At 52.0% G+C, this 19,296-nt stretch overlaps 2 protein-coding genes across 3 annotated transcripts in view; both read right to left on the bottom strand.

Moving 5' to 3' along the window:
• Positions 1-1,845: 1,845 nt before the first annotated feature.
• DACT3 (dishevelled binding antagonist of beta catenin 3) lies at positions 1,846-11,821 on the bottom strand. The gene is made up of 4 exons (XM_045163506.1): positions 11,437-11,821; positions 5,735-5,831; positions 5,422-5,574; positions 1,846-4,104 (listed from the first exon to the last, which is right to left on the bottom strand). Exons 1-4 carry the CDS (start codon positions 11,683-11,685, stop codon positions 2,705-2,707), a joined length of 1,899 nt encoding a protein of 632 aa, XP_045019441.1. The 5' UTR covers positions 11,686-11,821; the 3' UTR covers positions 1,846-2,704.
• A 5,516-nt stretch (positions 11,822-17,337) lies between these two features.
• The window catches only part of PRKD2 (protein kinase D2), a 33,574-nt gene continuing 31,615 nt past the window's right edge, over positions 17,338-19,296 (bottom strand). The window contains exons 17-18 of one of the 2 annotated variants that reach the window (XM_006067466.3): positions 18,132-18,217; positions 17,338-17,797 (exon numbers count right to left, since the gene is read on the bottom strand). In XM_006067466.3, the coding sequence (XP_006067528.2) occupies positions 17,585-17,797; positions 18,132-18,217 (299 nt within the window). In that variant the 3' untranslated portion in view covers positions 17,338-17,584. The remainder of the gene's footprint in view (positions 17,798-18,131; positions 18,218-19,296) is intronic. The other variant, XM_044930778.1, reaches the window with a different exon arrangement.

Raw genomic sequence — 19,296 nt, forward strand, 5'->3', positions numbered from 1 at the left:
TGGGTCAGCCTCCCAGGTGGCTCAGAGGTTAAAGCATCTGCCTCTAATGTGGGAGACCTGGGTTCAATCCTTGGGTCAGGAAGATCCCCTGGAGAAGGAAATGGCAACCCACTCCAGTATTCCCGCCTGGAGAATCCCATGGATGGAGAAGCCTGATGGGCTACAGTCCACGGGGCTGCAAAGAGTTGGACACGACTGAGCGACTTAACTTTCAACAAGCATACAAAATGTGTTGTATAAAAGTAGGGAGACATGCTAATTAAAATAAAAACATCATTTTCCCCCCCAGATTGGCAAAATGAAAATGATTAATAGTATCTCTTGTTTGGTGAAGGGGTGAAAAAAAAATGGGCATCTCAGAAATTACTGTTGGAAATGTCAACTGAGGGCAGTCTCAGTGGAAGGAATTGTGACTATGTCAATTAATATTTCAAATGATTGTACTGTAATGACCAAGCAAGTCTATTTCTAGGATCCTACAGAAATATGGATATGCACAAAGAGGCATATACAAAGATACAACTGCACTAAAATCCAAAATAGAAAGAACTGAGGAGCTGACAAGGTTAGATCATGGAATCATACTCAGCTACTACAGTGACAGGAAAATATGTCACCTAAATTTAGATGAGATGAAAAAATTCCTAGAATACAACCTAGTAAAACTGACATATGAAGAAATAGAAAAGCATAAACAAATAAACAGAAAAGCTAAACAGTACTAAATCCTCAAAGAAATTCAACTAATTAAAACCCTTCCCATATAGAAATCTCCAGGCACAGATCAAAATTTGATAAACAATGTATACATATGGCTCAACTTATGTAAACAGTTTTAGCTGTATAGAGTATAACTGCTGCTGCTGCTAAGTCGCTTCAGTCGTGTCCGACTCTGTGCGACCCCATAGACGGCAGCCCACCAGGTCCCGCTGTCCCTGGGATTCTCCAGGCAAGAACACTGGAGTGGGTTGCCATTTCCTCCTCCAATGCATGAAAGTGAAAGTGAAGTTGCTCAGTCGTGTCCGACTCCCAGAGACCCCATGGACTGCAGCCTAGTAGGCTCCTCTGTCCATGGGATTTCCCAGGCAAGAACACTGGAGTGGGTTGCCATTTCCTCCTCCAATGCATGAAAGTGAAAGTGAAGTTGCTCAGTCGTGTCCGACTCCCAGCGACCCCATGGACTGCAGCCTACTAGGCTCCTCTGTCCATGGGATTTCCCAGGCAAGAGTACTGGTATGTATATTAATATATATGGGCTTCCCTGGTGGCTCAGCTGGTAAAGAATCCGCCTGCAATGAGGGAGACCTGGGTTCGACCCCTGGGTTGGGAAGGTCCCCTGGAGAAGGGGATCTACCCACTCCAGTATTCTGGCCTGGAGAATTGCATGGACTATACATCCGTGGGGTCGCAAAGAGTCAGACACGACTGAGCGACTTTCACTTCATGCATATGTATAGTCACATGTATTTGTATAGCTACTAGGATTCGTACATGTATGCAAACACATAAAGAAAAACATACAAGGATGTACATCAAACTGATTATGACTTCTGAGAGAAGGCATTTGGGGCTGTCACTTTACCTATATTATTTGTTTCTAAACATTTTGCTTTTTCTTTATTATTTCCATTTTATGAAACTATATTTATGACCAAACAAAACTCAACCTAGGATTATTCATTGATATAAAATATTCAATGGTTAAAAAAAGATGCTATTGAGACCTAAGCTAGGATTTGACATCTGGTTCTGACACTACCATACCCAAAGCAAACAGTAGTTGCTCAATAAATATTAGTCCAAAGGAAAAGTCCATTTAACCACAAAAGGAAAGTCCACCACCACTTATGTAACACTGTGCATTTATTTACAAAGAGGTTAGAGAAACACACAGATTCTGGCCCCCCTGTGCACTGGGGAGTCACCATCGTCATAATAAATACAGTAATTTTTTTTTTTAAAAAAAGGAAAAAATACTGGATTGGAACAACTGAGGGTCATTCTGGGCTTCCCCCACTCCCTCTCACAGGGGGTGCCACGAGATAGAAGCCATCTTCCTTTCCCTCTTCTACCTCCCAATCCTTTATATCTGTCCAGGGAGGGAGGTGAAAGATTCTTTCTTTCCTGGTGTTACCAACTCCTACTTGACCCTCAAAACCCCAAAGTCAGTGCTCCTTCCCTTTTCAGGGCACTCTGCAAGCACCCTCTGGGTCAGCCACAGAGTCTCTGACCAGGATGCTAAGGGGATATCTTAAGGGTTCAAGGATGTGGAGGGGGGCACTTTGTGAATGTGAACGGGGGCCATAACTGGGCATGGAAACGAGGAATAAGAGGGCTCAGTGAGAGAAACGAAGAGGAAAAAACGGACTAACTGTCTAAACTAAAATGGGGAAATTCAAACTGAATTACCCCTTCTGTATACCATAGTACACCCATAGTACAGATGAAGAAAGTGAGGCCCACAGAAAGGGAACTTTCTAGCCCAAGGGCTGCAGAGTCCGCAGCTCAACTGGGTCAAACAGGACTCCTCCCTGTGGTGGAGGAGAAGCCTTTTCAACCAAGACTGCAGTGGATGGGGCAGTGAAGAAGGGTCTTTGGAAGCAGAGAGAATGGTGGTCTTTGGAAAGGAGGTGTAGAAGGATCAGTGAGTGGGGGTGTGGTGGTGCAGAGGCCATGAAGGGGGATCCCAAGCAAACCTCTAAACTCACACTGTAGTCATGACCTTGAGAGAACCCGAACGGAAACGCAGTATCTTCTTTTTGAGCGCGTGGGAAGCCTTGATCTTCACAAAGACTTTGGCGGGGCCCGCAGGCGCCCCTCCACCAGCACCAGCCCCTGGCCCGGAGGCCGCGGTGGCTGCCACCAGCTGCTGAGGCCACACGAGGCCACCGCTGCCATCGGAGTCGCTGGATGCGGAGCTGAAGGCAGGCGACTCGCCTTCGCTGGCGCTCGATTCACTCTCCCCGTAGCCGCCTCCGCCGACGCCGCTCGCCGGGCCCCGGCGCCCCAGGGGCCCCAGGCGCCCGGCCGAGCACTCCGAGTCGCTGCCCGCGCAGCCGTAGAGCAGACGGCGCTGAGGAGCTGAAGGGGATGGGCCAGGAACTGGGCCTCGGGCGGCGGGGCCGCGGGGCCGGCCCCGGCGCCCATCGGCAGCGTCGATCTCGGCCGTGGAGCGCCAGCGGCGGCAGGACCCCGCGGCCTGAGCCGCGAGAGTGGGCGCCGGACCACGGCGAGGCCGCGGCGGCCGGGGCTCTTCCCTTTCGGCTGTGGGGTACTTGGGGGGACCTGGCGGAACTGCGGCGGCGCGGCCCAAAAGGCTGGTCTCGGACTGGGAGCGCGCAGCCTTGCGAGCCCTGGGCGAGCCCCTGCGGCCTGAGGCCTCGGCCATGCGTCCGCGGCGGCCCGCGGCCCGGGGACGCTCCCGAGGTGGGGACTGCTCCACGCTGCGGCCCCGCGTCAGAGGGGGCGCTTTGCGGCGCGCCGCGCGGCCAGGGAGGCCGCGGGTGGCGGCCTGCGCGCCCGGGATGTACTGTGCCTTCACCAGGCGGCCCTCCGCCGGGCTGTCGGGGGGCGAGGGGGCAGCGGGCGGCGCCACGGGCTCGGGGGTCGCCTCCGCCTCCCACGGCGAGGCCCAGGCGCGGCCCAATGGGGCCGGGCTGGCGGGACGGACCCCCGCGCGCTCCACCGGGGGCTCGGGCGCGGATCGCGCGCCTCCGGGGGGCGGGGACGCGTCGGGCGGCCGCTGGCGCACGCTGTTCTGGCGCCGCGGGCCCCCGTCCGCGCCCCCGGGGCTGGTCCGGGGCTGGCCCGCCCCCCGGCGGCGGCGCCTGCGCAAGAGCGCCGAGATGTAGCCGTCCAGGGGCCGCCCCGCGCCCGAGGCGTCGGGCGAGTCCGGGGGAGGGCGGCCGCATGGTCGCGGGCTGCGCAGCGCCACGGCGTGCAGGGGGCTGGGCGTCAGGAAGGGCCCCGCGCGGGCTCGTCGCTCCGCGGAGGAGCAGGCCTCCGGGCCCGCAGACCCCGCAGCCGTCGGGTAGGGCGCCGAGAAGGACCGCGGCACGGCTGCCCTAGCGCCCACTGTCTCGGGTACGCTGGGACTGGCGTCTCCTAGGGGAGGGAGGCAAAAAAGGAAGAGAGAAGAGAAGCTCTCAAAGCCCTTTCCCTATGAGCCTAGGCGGAGCAGTTTGCCTGCCGCCTGCCCTACTCTCCCACTCCCATTAAAAACGACAGTCGCAACGAAGCACCTGCTCTCACCCCTTTCCACACATCAGGTTCATAACCAAGTCTTCACAGTGGCCTCCAAGGCCTGGCATGGTCCGTCCTGCCTCTGCGTGTCTGACCTCCAGCTCCTCTGCACTTAGAGAGCTCCACCTCCTGGATGCACCGGGCCAGTCGCACTTCCACCTCACGGCCTCTGTATTGGCTGCTCCTGCTACCTAAACTACCCTTCCCCCAGGATGTCTGCTTGACCCAGTCCCTCTCTTACTTTAGGGCGCCACTCCAGTGTCACAGTGTCAGTGACGCCGTCTCTGGCCAAATTTTCTACAGTTGCAGTTCCCTCCCCGGCTCCAAGAAACATGCTCTCGTCCCCGTCCATAATTTTCTTTTCATGGTACATGTCAATATCTAACATCCTAGGGACTTCCCTGGTGGCCCAGGGGTTATGACTCCGTGCTTCCAATGCAGGGGGCATGGGTTCAATCCCTGGTCGGGGAACTAAGATCTTAACATGGGACATGACCGTTAAATAATGAAAAGTGAAAGTGAAAGTCATTCAGTCACGTGACTCTTTGTGACCCTAGGCACTGTAGCCCACCAGGCTCCTCTGTCCATGGGATTTCCCTGGCAAGGATACTGGAGTGGGTTGCCATTTCCTTCTCCAGGGGATCTTCTCGACTCAGGGATCGAACCCGTGCCTCCTGCATTGCAGGTGGATTCTTTACTGTCTGAGCCACCAGGGAGCTTATTAAATAAATAAATAAATAAAAATCTAATATCTTAAATGTTTTACTTATTTATCTTGTATATTATCTATTTCTCACTCGAATGTCAGTTTCATGAAGACAGCAATTTCTTTACTGCTCTATTCCTCACCCCTATGATATGTGCCAGGAAGGCACATAGTAGGGACTCAGAAACGTAGTTGAACAAATGAAGAGCAGCGATTTCTGTTTACCGAATGGCTACCATGTGCCAAGTTTCAATGTCTTTGGGCAGAGGCTCACTGAATAGTCAAAACTTCCCTGTGAAGTAGATGCTGTTATGAATCCCATTTTAATGGATGAAGAAGCCCAGAAAGAAGGAATGTGCTCAAAATCACACAGAAAGGGACAGTTACAGCCACACTTCAAATCCAGGTTGGTCTGACTCAGATGCTTGTGATCAAAAGCCTGGCTCACGGGGGCCCAACCCCACCCACCTTACCTAGGGACTTGGGCCTCTCGCTGGCATAGATGCCCCGGGGTTCAGAGGGACCCAGGCGTCCATAGGAGCCAGAGCCAGAGAAGCCACTGTCCCCACAGAAAGTCGAGGGTGGTGAGTCTGGGCCTCCCGTGGAGCTGGGGTCTTCATAGAAGCCTAGATTTCAAAGAGAAGGGGAGAAAACAATCAGTGGGAGCTGAAAGGGGGACACGGGGTGGAGGAGAGGAGATCAAGAGGCAGAGTGAGGAGCCTGTGAAACAGGAGACAGCGGGGTGGGGTGGCCCGGCAGACCCCACTACCTCTAACCCATGCTTACCCGAGCTGCGCCCACTCTCCTGTTCCAAGCCCCCAGACTCCAGGCTCAGGTCTCCCAGCTGCTGGCCCAGGTCCCAGATGAGCCCAGGCAAGGCCTCCTAAGGAGGTAGGGAGAGCAAGATGGTCAGAAGACTCCCCAGTCCTCTGCCAACTGGTCCTCTATTCTAGCAGCTCATGGGCAGAGTTTCGCTTTGACAGTGAGGCTCAATTTCAAAAAGGTAAAAGCAGTACCCAACTTCCAGGATTCCCTTCAATATCTCTGTCCCTTCAACCCATTAGAAAGTCTTCCTGGTCGTCTAACTCCAGTCCCTCATTCTGCAGTCACCTCATTCCCTCTTAAGTGTGAGTGATAAGGCTTCAGAAGGCCCCATCTCTTGTCCCTTCTCTACCAGCTGTTCCCTCTATCTGGAGCTCATGGCTCCTTAACCCCTATTAGAATGCTCTTTGAGCATAACTTCAGGTTTTCCTGCTGTAAAGGCAGGTCACTGCTAGAAGTTAGTGTTCAGGACCCAGCAGATCTCTCAGCCATTCATTCATCTGCCTTCTCCCACACTTTGACTCTCTCGTCTCAGATGCTCCCACCTCCCCTCCAAGGCCCCCCTTTTTAATCTTTATTTATTTACTTACTTGGCTGCTCCAGGTTGTAGTTGCAGCCTGTGGGACCTAACTCACTGACCAGGGACCTAACCCAGGCCCCCCCTGCATTGGGAGTGTTCAGAGTCCTGGCCACTGGACCTCCAGGGAAGTCCCCCTAGTGCCCTTTATCACCAATGAAAAGTCCTTCTGCAAGTCGTCCGTAAGTTTTTCTTGCTGTAGGTTGACTCTGTCTCTCATTTGGGTAAAACAGGGTGACCACGATTCATATAAATCTTTGCACATCCCAGAAAGAATCCCCTCATGTCTACTGGAGGGCTTCCCTGGTGGCTCAGTGGTAAAGAATCCACCTGCCAATGCAGGAATTCAGGAGATGCAGGTTCGATCCCTGGGTTGGGAAGATCCTCTGAAGGAGGGCATGGAAACCCACTCCAGTACTCTTGCCTGGGAAATCCCATGGACAGAGGAGCCTGGTGGACTACAGTCCATGGGGTCACAAAGAGTCAGACACGATGTAGCGACTGATCAACAACAGCAAATGCCCTTCTGTGAATCTAGCCTTAGTGGAACTACCATAGCAAACCCCAGGGGGTTCCATTGCCTCCAGCAGCGACCCCTCCTCCTCCTGCCCTAGCTCCATCCTCACCCAGAAGCCCTAGTGTGGGTCGCAGCACCTCATCCCCATGGGAAATGTCAAGTCTACCTGGAATGGAGTCTACCCTGGATCCTTTGTGCTGCAGGAAAAGACCGCCTCCTACCAGATGTGAATAAATAAAGGTGAAACCCTTTAAGGGGAGTGACTGGGACACGGTGAGGGCAGGGGCTGAAACAACACACATGGGGTCTCCAAGACACTAGGACTTAACCCCCTTTTGAAAAACAGGACCGGAGCCAGGAAGAGTCTCACACGGATCTGGGTGAGGCCAGAGGTGGGGGCAGCCTTGGGCTGACGGTTGACCCTCAGACAAAAGCGGCTTGTCTGGACGGCAGGCAGGCAGCGGGAGGGAGGGAAGGGGGGAGGTGGGGCTGAGAGGGCAGCCGCCCAGGCTTGCCTATTTAGGGCAGAAAGACTGGCCGGCTCCCCCGCAGACAACCCCCCCCTCCAACTTCCTATTCCTGTGGCTGCTCTCCTGGGCCCTGGTCCTTACCCCTCCCCCCTAGAACAGAAGCCCCCATCTGGGCTTGTATCTGGGAGGAAAGTCAACAGATCATTTCACTTTGAGCTCAGTGGACAGAGATGCTCAGAGTGGTGTCATCCTTGAGCAGATCCCAGGGATGCAGCCGCATGATGCAGTGTCAGGGATGGCTGAAACACATCAAGGACCACCCCTATATCCCACATCCTGTCCCACACTAATCATGTCCTTGCTCACCCCGCTGTAGCCACACTGGCTTCCTGACTGTTCCCTGAACATACCAGACACGCTCCTAACTCAGTAGGATGTGATTCCCCAGCACACTCTCCTGGCTCCCTCCCTTGCTTCATTCAGATGCCTACATGCTCCCTTCTCTGATCATTCTTTCCAAAATAGCTCCCCATGATTCTGCACCTGGGTTGCCCTGCCTTTCCCCCACCCCCCACCTGCAACATAGCAGCAATGACCTCCTGACTTAAAATGATGTATCAGGCTGTCATTTGTTCATTTTCTCACCAGATCGTCAGCCCCAGCCCCAGAAGGGCAGAGATTCGTGTCTCTTCTGTATACTGCTGCACTGTCCCTGTCACCACCTCCCCAACCCAGTCCCAGTACCTAGAACAGTTCCTGGCTCAAAGTAGGTGCCCAGGAAATGTTTGGGAAAGGAACGAATGAATGAATACAGCAGAATACTATACAGCTGTTAAAATGCAACGAGGCCATTTCTATATAACAGAACCATCATCAAGACCTATTGTGGAGTGAAAAAAGGAAAATGCAGAGGGACTTCCCTGGTGGTCCAGTGGTTAAGCTCAACTAGGCAAGAGATGTGGGTTTGATCCCTAGTTGGGGAACTAAGATCCCAAATGCCCCGAGGCAACTAAGCCCACACTCCACAACTAGAGAAGCCTGTGCATCGCAACAGACAGCCCAAGTGCCGTAACAAAGAGCTAGCACAGCCAAAAAAAGCAGAATGTACAGTATAATGATGAGTCAGAACTACTACCTGGGGGTTGTATTAAAAGCTAAGTTACTGGGTCTGACCCCTGATTCCAGGCAGGAGCCTAAGAAATTGAATTTCCAACAAGTTCCTGGGTGATGCTACTAGTCCATCAGGCCATACTTTTTAAGAACCATAGTCTCTGATACCTCACCCAAGAAACTGGAATTTGAAAAAAGCAAAGCAAACTCTATGTATTTTGGAATGTAGCCTGTTTTTGTGCATAGATGCAGAATTCACACCAGGGTGACAACGGTGATCACAGACAAGAGGGTGGATTTTAGGGGGTCAGGGGATGGATGAGGGGACTGGATAGTAGGATGAAGTGTTTATGGAGGCACGGCTGGGAGCCAAATTGCCAGGGTTCAAGTTCAGCCATTTGCCAACTGTATGACCTTGAGCCAGTTTCTCATCTCTGTTTCCTCATCTCTAACATGGGCATCTTTTGATTCCAATGGGGTTGTTGTAAGGATTAAACAAATTTAAACAGCAGTTCCTTTTAAGCACTTAATAAATACTGACTTTTATTATTACATGAAAGCCATGAATTTCCAACAGGGAAAATATAAAATCATGCTTTACTGGTGTAATTAGAAATAAATGAAAAAAGACTTTTTTCCCCCCCAATAAGTTCTGTAGGTCCAATTTCAGTTCTTCCACTGCAGGGAAGAGCAGGAGTAAGGAAGATAAATAGCAGAGGCCTCTTCCTCCCAGGTGCCTGGACCCCACAACACTCCCCTATTTGCAAGTCTGACCTCATTTCTTCATCCTCCCAGCTGCAAGAGGATGAATCTTTAAAAGACCAGAAGGTCCTTGGCCTGAATCTGGCTCTCTGCCTATTCACAGTGCCCCTCATTGGTTTTTTTTTTTTTTTTTTGCAAGCCCATTTGCAAGTGGACCTGACACTGTCCAACTCAGGCAGGTTTAAGAGGAATGTGGTTTGGACCCCTGGAGACCCCTTTGCCCAAACTTTCCCAGACCTTTACTGCCCCCACTCACATGCCCTGGTGTGTGTCCAGTTCCCTTGATCTCTGTTAGGAAGTCCTTCTGCAAGTCTAACTTGAGTCCTTCTTGCTGGAAGGGGACCATTTTCCTTGGCGGGAGAAAACAGCACTCCTGCCCCATTCAGGATTCTTGCCTCTTTTCTCTGAGGTTCCCCCTAATCTTTCCCTGCATCCCTATCTTTCCTACTAGAAATGAATCAATTCTGGCCTCAATCTTTCTTGTTTCAAAGGGAGTGTATCCCTGGGTGGCAGGATGGAGGAGTCGAAGGGGTGAGCATCACACAACAGAGGCTCAGGGATCAGGGGAGGCCCCCCACCCCCTCTTTGGAAGGACCCAGGAACCCCCAACACCAGAGGAGTTTATATTTAGCGCTTCTCTGCTCCTCCCTCAGTGGCGCTGTCTCCCTCCCGTTGCCTGCCACCGCCTCCTCCCTGATGCGGGGACGGAGCTCTGCTTGGAGATTGTTGGGGGGTGGGGTGGGAGTACTGATGGCTGGGAGTAGACAGAGGGGCAGAAAAGGGGGAGACTGAGGCAGAGAGAGGGAGAGGATGAGGGGCAGGGAGGCAGGACGCAGCTGGCCCATCCCCATGCCTTCTGCCTCTCTTTGGAGGGATGGGAGGTGCCTTCCCAAGCCCAGCCAGTTTAGGGTGGGGTGAGCTGGTGAGGGCCCCCACAAAGCGCGGCTCTAACTTTGGGAGGGGGTGGGGCCTCCCACAGCTGTTTCTGTTTCCACAGAAGAATGTGCAGGGTCCCTCTCCTGGCGGGGGTTGGGGGGGGTGCGGTGGGGGGAGGGGCTGGCCGTCCAGCCCCAGAGTCTGGCTTCAGTTTACCCCCACCTCCCCGCCATTCCCCATCCAAGGAGGGGGCAGTCGAGGTCAGTAGCAGGGAGAGCCCCCTCCCCCTGCTACCTCGGCTCAGGTTTCCCCAAACGGGAAGCTCTGACCACACACAGGCTTGGGGATGGGATCAGCAAGTGGAGCTGGGGTCTGGGGCCTGGCAGGCTGGGGGGAGGGGAAGAGAGAGACAGGGATGTGGGGCAGGAAGAAATGCAAGAAAGGAAGACCAAGGGAGACAGAGAGACAGAGGACTGAGAAAGGCAAAGAAACAGCACAGAAAGTCACAGAGATGTGGCAGGAGGGAAAAGAGTGCAAGAAACCCAGGAGAATTAAGGAATAACAAAGAGAGGGAGAGAGGGGTGATGTTCCCTAAGTCATTCTGGATACCTTGCCTCATCTTCCACCATCAAGCACCCAGGGCGTCTAGAAGTCAGACTCTCATGCTGCTTCAATTTGCCACCGCTTGGGTTAAGCAGGGCTGTGACCAGGTAGCAAAGGAGGCAAAGTGTCACCAGAGGGTCGAGATCACCGTGGGATCCTAAGGGACTGTGAACTTCCTCTCAGCAGCAATCCTTCCCTCAGGAGGTTCGAGGATCCCCTCCCCCCTCCCCGCCCCCTCCGGAGATCTCCAAGCACACCAGGACTTAGGGAAGACGGGGGGGTGGGGCGGGTGGGGGGAGCGCTGATAGGGAGGCCAGGAGAGGGGCATGTTTGGATCCGGCTGTGTGACCTTGGGTGAGTCGTTTGCCCTGTCTGAGCCTCAGGTTTTTTCCTCTATAAAATGGGTACTATCACCCCATTATCCCCCAAGCTGCAAGAAGACAACGCCTGCCGAATACTTAGCCCGGGCTTGACACGTACTTGGCGCCCAGATGGATTTTCTTTGGGGAAGGGGTGTAGGGAATGCGGGCCTGTGCATCACACGAGGGACCGGCAGAGGCGAGGTAGCCCCCTTTCCCAGTTTGGGGGCGGGGAGGCCTGATCCCGCCCGCCACCCAGACTCTCCAGCCCCACCCCCCTCTCCTTTTCCCCTCCTCCCTCCCCCACCCGGACGGGTGTCTGAGCATCCAACCGAGACAGACAGACAGACACAGACGAGAGCACAGGGACGGAAGGACAGGCGGCCCCTCACCAGCTGCTCTTCCAGGGCCGCTGCGGCCCGGCGCGCCGCCGCCGCATCTTCGTCCTCGTCGGCGTCCTCCTCGTCCTCGGCCTCGGCGCCCCCCATTCCGGGCTGGGCCAGCCGCAGCGCCTGCTGCACGCGGTACTCCTGCCTCTCCCGGAGCCAGTGCAACTCGCAGAGCCCGGCCAGGCTGCCCTCTAGCCAGCCCCGCAGCCGACCCCGCTCGGGGCTCACCGGGAACGAGAAGGCCCGGATCATGGCTGCGGCCCCCCGCCCCAGACCGGCCGGGCCCCGCGGCCACCCCTCTCCCGGTCCCACCTCCCCGCCCCAACAGCCCGCCTGCCAGCCCGCCCGCTGGCCCGGCTGTCACCGTCTCATCTGCATAGGCGCCCGCCCATTGGGCCGCCCACCCGCGCCTTATCTGCATGGCCACGCCCCCAGCGACAGAGCAACCCCGGCTTATTGGCTGGTACCCTTCTTTACGAAGATGCTCTGCTGTGCACCCCCCAACGCGACGCATGCTCGCAGCTGCCTACTCGATCGGCTTACGGCCCTCCTCGCCACGCCCCCCTTCTCACCGCCTTTTGGGCTCTGGCCACGCCCCCACGCGTCACAATGAAACAAGTCCTCCCTTGCCCGGATGTCATTGGTCCTGGTCTCTCCCATCCCGCAGCTGGTTCCGCCCCCTTGCGGGAGAGCTCTGGCTGTCATTGGACTGTCCCGCGAGAAGGGCAGGGGTGATCTATAAATAAAGAAGGGGTCCTTGGGACATTTTGGCAGCTGCTCCTCTCTCCCCACCTCCTAACCTTCAGCTTCTGAAGCGGCGCGCGGGGCGGAAAGGATTTGAGAGTCTAGTGCTGATTTTGCCTCCTCTTCCAGGAAGCCTTCCCAGATATTCAGCTGTAATACGAGAGGGCCAGGCCAACTGAGACGACATCCACCCATAAAATTGTGCTTCTAAGCGAGGTCGGCTTCACGGGCATATGACCCGCTTAGGAGGGCCCCGAGTTTGGTTTAATACTCTGCTGTTACTGTCTTGAAATTCTTATTTTTTGAAAAAGGGCCTTGCACTAGGCCTTTCAAATTCTGTAGCCAGTCTTACGTCTAAGAGTCTTAAGATCGGTCATGTCCCAAATTCGGGAATTATAAGACCCTGGGCCGAACAGAATCTAAGTGTCTTTTATCTCCCAGATGCTGTGAGGCTTTGCGCTCACCATTCAACGATTCCAGGGGCCTTTGTACTACGTTCTAAGAGGCTTTGTTCTCGGCCTTCTAAGATGCTCTGTTCTCAACTCTCTACAGTTCATGAGTCTGAGCCTGACATTCGTTTGCAAGGTTCCCTCCTCCCTCCCCTGGCTCCTTGAACAGGGCTGAAGCCCCCTCAGGCGGCCAGCCTGTGTCACTACGCTGAGTGTGCGTCAAGATTTAGCTCCAAAATTTATACCCATTTCTCAGACTGACTTTGACTCCCTAAAAACCAGAACCCAGAAGATAGTGCAAGATCCTTCCTCCTTTATGATCCCGGGTTACCTTCTGGTCCTGGACTGGAGAGAAAATGTTAGAGATTGCGAGCAAAGACTCCAGAACCAGACTACCTGGGGTGAGCCCTAGCTCTACCACTTTCTAGCTGTGTGACCTTGGAAAACATGCTTGCCCTCCCTGTGCCCCTTTCGTTAGCTGTCTAATCGGGGCTGTAATACTGTCTACTGCATAGAATTGTTATGAGGATTAAGGGAGATGTTTGTTAAGTGCTTGGCGCACTTCCATTATAAAGAGCCACAGAAGGGTCTGATAAATAAGTTAAACATAATCTTGTGAGTCCCACGGAGAAAAAATGAGTCTGGATTTTAGTAGAGATAAACTTTATTCAATCCTCCTCTTGTTTAAGACAGATGTAGACTGCCATTTATCGTTGATGTTGTTCAGTCATTAAGTCGTGTTCAACTCTTTGCAACCCCATGGATTGTAGCCCACCAGGCTCCTCTGTCCATGGAATCTTCCAGGCAAGAATGCTGGAGTGGGTTACCATTTCCTTCAGTTACATTAATTTACCAACAGTGGGGAGATGATCAGGTTGATGAAAGGGGATATGGAAAGCTCGCTCTCAAACAAGATTTTCTTGGCAGTAAGTGTGTGGGGTGATGTCAGGATTGGTTTTCATCCCTGCTGTTTGTGCAAGACCAGTGGAACCATTTTCTGTGTAAAATGTTGGATCTGGAGCTGACTTAGGGTTCTGGTCACCACCATTTGAAGATAAGTATCCCTAGGAAGATAAATAAAAAGAGAATTGCTCATGATCCAATTAGGGAGTAAAACCAAAGATTTGAGACAAGAGTGCAGCCAGATGAGAGGGTTCCAAGTAGGAGATGAAGAGAGATCCTCAGTAGGTGGAGTCAGAAGAGTGGTAGCAATTTTCTGGATTTCCTTGTTGGCCTTTGGATGGTAGGGATGATGATGTCTGCAGAGTTCCTGGGAATGAACGTACCACACATGACTCCTGATCCATAGATAGGGTAGGGGGAGCTTCCTGTGCAGATGGAGCACTGAGTTGGGAAGGGTCTTGGAAGGGAGTATGGAAGGAGGGCATGGCAACCCAGTCTAGTATTCTTGCCTGGATAATCCCACGGACGGAGGAGCCTGGTAGGTCGTAGTCCATGGGGTCACAAAGAATCAGACACCACTGAGCAACTGGGCACGCACGCAGACACCCATGGAGAACTAAGATCTCACATGCCACATGGCTAAGGCCAAAAAAATAAAAAATTAAAGTGTGGCAAATTGTGGCATCTCATCAAAATCATTGCTGGGCCCTGAGGGTGGTTGAAAGGTGGATAGACAATGAGATACTTAAGGGGTGGGGTGGCCCCTGTATCTACAAAGCTGGGGGTAGCATGCCCATTAATGGGGATGGTCATTTGCCTCTGTGGGTTGAGGGGTGTTTATGGATGAAGAGGAGAAGGTCTGCTGGGAGTCACCGGGGAGAATGAATCTCAGGTTCAAATTCCTTTTATTTGTTTATTTAAATATTTATTTGGCTGCATCAGGTCTTAGTTGTAGCATATGGGATCTAGTTCCCTTCCCTGATCAGGGATGGTACCCAGGCTCCCTGCATTGGGAGCACAGAGTCTTAGCCACTGGACCACCAGGGAAGTCCTTCAAATTCCTTTTTTGTATTTTAAAGCTGGACAGGCTCAAGTCCAACGTCCCTTTTCTTTATAGTACCTGTAAGTGTCTCTCTCACGATTAGGCTTAGTGGTTTCTGATGGCCCAATAGGATGGATTTTTACCTATTTATCTCCAATTGTTTAAGTATCAGGACCTTAAATTGGATTGTGTGGATTTTTTTTTTTTTTTTTTTTTTTGCATCCTCATGTTGGACTCTCTTGGAGTTCTGTAATCAGGCTAACACGATGTTTTTGATTGTCTTTGGTTTCTGACCCCAGGATGTTGACAAAAGTCGTGGCCAAGATAGAAGCAGTGTGATTGTCAGGGATCAGGCCTGAGTACTCTTTCCATCTATTTCCTGGCCTGGCTCTATCATTGCAGATGGATTTGTCCCTCTGTTGTCTACCCTCCTGAATTTTAGACCAGTTAGTTTTAGGAGAAACACTCAGGATGGGGTCTAAGAGACATGCCCCAAAAGTGTGGGCTTGGAATATGCCTCAGAGGTGTTCTGGTTTGTTTGGAGATCCTCATTGACTAGGGTTCATTCAACCTTTTCAAATTAAAGAGCTGCAACTCCCCAACCAACCAGCAGATGGGCTAATTGATATAAGTTGGGAAGACATGGCAGATGGTGATTGCAGCCTTGAAATTAAAAGATGCTAACTCTTTGGAAGGAAAGTTATGACCAACCTAGATAGCATATTCAAAAGCAGAGACATTACTTTGCCAACAAAGGTCCATCTAGTCAAGGCTATGGTTTTTCCAGTGGTCATGTATGGATGTGAGAGTTGGACTGTGAAGAAAGCTGAGCACCAAAGAATTGATGCTTTTGAACTGTGGTGGTGGAGAAGACGCTTGAGGGTCCCATGGACTGCAAGGAGATCCAACCAGTCCATTCTAAAGGAGATCAGTCCTGGGTGTTCTTTGGAAGGAATGATGCTAAAGCTGAAACTCCAGTACTTTGGCCACCTCATGTGAAGAGTTGACTCATTGGAAAAGACTCTGATGCTGGGAGGGATTGGGGGCAGGAGGAAAAGGGGACAACAGAGGATGAGATGGCTGGATGGCATCACCGACTTGATGGACATGAGTTTGAGTGAACTCCAGGAGTTGGTGATGGACAGGGAGGCCTGGCGTGCTGCAATTCATGGGGTCGCAAAGAGTCGGACACAACTGAGTGACTGAACTGAACTGAACTGAACTGGGAAGACATGGAGCCTAAGCTCTAGGTACTAGCCTAATTTGTTTAGTTGCTAAGTCGTGTCTGACTCTTTTGTGACCCCATAGACTGTAGCCCGACAGGTTCCTTGGTCCATGGGATTTCCCAGGCAAGAATACTGGAGTGGGTTGCCATTTCCTCCTCCAGGGAATCTTCCCAACCCAAGGATCAAACCCACATTTCCTGCATTGCAGGCAGTTTTAAATTAGCTGCTGAATACCATCCTGGTTTTATGGGGCTCAGGAAAATCTTTAACTATGGTGTGTAACTTCGAGCATGACCAAGGTGTATAGAGAACTTGGCTAAGTGCATGCTCTGATCTCTTGCCTTCAGCTCTACAGCCAAAAGTCTGGGTGATAATGGGGAGCTAGGGCACTTTTTCCAGTGGTCATGTATGGATGTGAGAGTTGGACTGTGAAGAAAGCTGAGCACCAAAGAATTGATGCTTTTGAAGTGTGGTGTTGGAGAAGACTCTTGAGAGTCCCTTGGACTGCAAGGAGATCCAACCAGTTCATTCTGAAGGAGATCAGCCCTGGGATTTCTTTGGAAGGAATGATGCTAAAGCTGAAACTCCAGTACTTTGGCCACCTCATGCAAAGAGTTGACTTATTGGAAAAGACTCTGATGCTGGGAGGGATTGGGGGCAGGAGGAGAAGAGGACGACAGAGGATGAGATGGCTGGATGGCATCACTGACTCGCTGGACATGAGTCTGAGTGAACTCCGGGAGTTGGTGATGGACAGGGAGGCCTGGTGTGCTGCGATTCAGGGGGTCATAAAGAGTCGGACACGACTGAGCAACTGAACTGAACTGAGGGCACTGAAGGACAGGGGTCAAAGGACAGAAGTTCTCTCTGCCTACAACCTTTTGGGTGAAGGTGAACCTCAAGTCAGCTTAGAAGAACTGCCCCCAAAGACACCCAGGCTCATTCTAGGCTGCCCCACCCTCTTGGGCTCTCCCATTCCAGGCTTCCCCACTCTGGGTCCTCACTAGCCAGGAACAAGCCTGTCTCTCCCACTGGATGGTGAAGTCCCTGAAGGCAGGACCTGGGCTGGCTCGGTCACCACCGTGTCCCCAGCATCACTCCGCACAGTGTGACAAATGGATGAGCCAGCGAACAAGAGAAGTCATCACATCAACTTATAAGAAAATACCAACTACAGTGTATCGATTTTCTACCATAGACCAGATGTGCAGTTAGTAGCAGTAACACCAAATTAAAAAATTAAACCATTAAGCCATGAGATTACTTGAGTTTTTGAGTTTTTCTAAATCCTTCACCCCTCCGATCATATTCCTTCTATCTCTCCTCCATTAATCTTCCCTCTCCTCTTTATGCTCTTTCATATTGTTTCCCTTTCTAGTCTTGCCGCCTGGCAGTGCTCCCTCCGTATATTTTTTTTATCTGTTAGTTCTCCTTCCAAAACTCCTTTCCCTTCAGTGCCCCTCCCTCCATCCCTCCTCCATCCCATTTTTTTTCCAGATGAACTCCATCTTGGTGAGCAACAGACTCAGTAATACGAGAGTGCGGTGTGGCCAAAGACCAAGGCCATAGGGCCAGAGATGAGTCCATTTTAATTGTTGGGGAATTAACTTTGGAAATAACCCCGGCCCCTGCCCCTGCCCCCGCCATGCCCCTCTCCCGGGGGCGTGTCCAATTCGGGCAGGAAACTGCTTTCCTTAGAACAGTTCATCACTGGTAAGGCGTGGAGCGTCGCTCTCTGAGCACGCAAGGACAGCATCATGAGGCAGCCAGAGTGGGAGCCCGAGACCTCAGAGGACACTGATGCGCTCGGCCAGCCCCTGCATCTCGTGGTCCGGGGGTGGGAGGGTCCCACCGAGCACCCTGTCGGCTGGCAGCCCCGGCCCAGGTAGTGGGTGCTCTGCCACAAACTGCTCCCAGCGCGCATCGTCACTCTCGTGCGTGATGTACCGCTCGCCCATCTTCCCTTCCAGTTCCCGGAGGTCCAGCCACGTCTGGTACTCCTGGGCCGGGGAGAACAGGGATTAGTTTCGGTACTGCTCCAAGGGCAGCCAGTAGTTGCCAGAGCATCACCCCCATGAGATCTGCCCTGCCAGTGAGAAGCCGGATACCAAGGACCGTGAAGCCACACCCTTCACAACCTACCTAGCCAATTAGCTCCACCTCCTTCTACAGCCCAGCCAATGGGAAACTCAGCCACATTCCCTGTCCATGGGAAATGTACCTACAACCTAAACTACCTTAGTATCCTATAAGAGACGTGGTTCCACGCCTTCCTCTATCTCAACGAATGACTCAGCCCCTCTCACTTGGCTCTAAGCCCCGCCCCTGGATCACCTGTAACCAGGGGTGGCTGAGAGACTTGTCCACGCTGTAGCGCTTGCGCATCTTCACCTGCAGCAGGTTGTTGATGAGGTCGATGGCTGCACCGGAAGGAGAGAGACAGCTTAAATCCTGTGGGGTGAGGGGCCGCCCCTCCTTCAACAGGCACCCCACCCTACTCACCTGCCATGGGGCCTTCCTTCAGTGCAGTAAGCCTCACCTGCACGAATCACTCTCCCACCTATTTCCTCATTAAACTACACATTTATCCCCATCCCTATCGTTGGATCCTACATCTCCTCACCAAGTCTCATACCATAGGAATCCTTCCCCATTCCTATGTCACCTTCATAGGTTTTTTTGTCATACAGAAGTATGTACAGGTACATCTGTACTATATTTCACTTAGTATTTTTCTTTAAGCCAACTCATTTACCCAAGATTGCTGGGATGCGGACAAAGCAAGTTGGTTAAAAACAATATATTGTGTATAGCACGCTGCCACTGTGTAAAAGGAGAAATAAGAGAATGTATGTACCCGTATTGGCTTGCATAAGTATATAGACTTGTAATAGACACTGCTTTTGGGAAGGATGTCAAATAAAAGAATAAGAGAGAATTTTCATTTTAGACCCTTTTGTACATAGAAAAAATTTGAACCATGTACATAACCCTTGGAAAATAGGTAGAATTTGGTTTTAAGTCAATTCACTTTTTCAACTCACTTTTTAAGGTGAAAATACACAAATATATATTTATATATGTAATTGTATAAATATGTACTTTATATAAAATATAGGATACAGAATTATATAAAATGGAAACTTTATCACCCTCGTCAATAGAAATCCTAAGATAACTTGCCATGTCCACAAATATAAAATGAAAAGAAAACAATGTTAGGAGATGCTAATCAGGCACCAGTTTCCTGCAGAAGATCCAGAGTCAGAGGTCTGCTCTCTATGAAAAGGATTAGCGAGCGTCAGGCATTCAAGACAAGCTAGCACTCGTCCAAGGCTCCCTGCTTGATCATGAGCCTTGAAAGACAAGGCCCCACTGTGTAAACTCCTCTGAGTATAGGCCTTGTTCTCACAGGCTCCCTTGCACAGACCTACCCACACTCAAATTCACTCGCATACACCGGAGGACACACTTTGACTGAGGGACTCCGGATCAGGTC

This window comes from Bubalus bubalis, chromosome 18 (assembly GCF_019923935.1).
Source record: "Bubalus bubalis isolate 160015118507 breed Murrah chromosome 18, NDDB_SH_1, whole genome shotgun sequence".
In the NCBI taxonomy this organism is placed as follows: Eukaryota; Metazoa; Chordata; class Mammalia; order Artiodactyla; family Bovidae; genus Bubalus; species Bubalus bubalis.

Coding starts and splice junctions, on each gene's coding strand:
- DACT3 (XM_045163506.1), bottom strand. CDS start 11,685: ATGATCCGGGCCTTCTCGTTCCCGGTGAGCCCCGAGCGGGGTCGGCTG. Junction 5,832..11,436: donor CGGCCCTGGAAGAGCAGCTG/GTGAGGGGCCGC, acceptor CTACCTCCTTAG/GAGGCCTTGCCTGGGCTCAT. Junction 4,105..5,421: donor CGAGAGGCCCAAGTCCCTAG/GTAAGGTGGGTG, acceptor TCCCTCCCCTAG/GAGACGCCAGTCCCAGCGTA.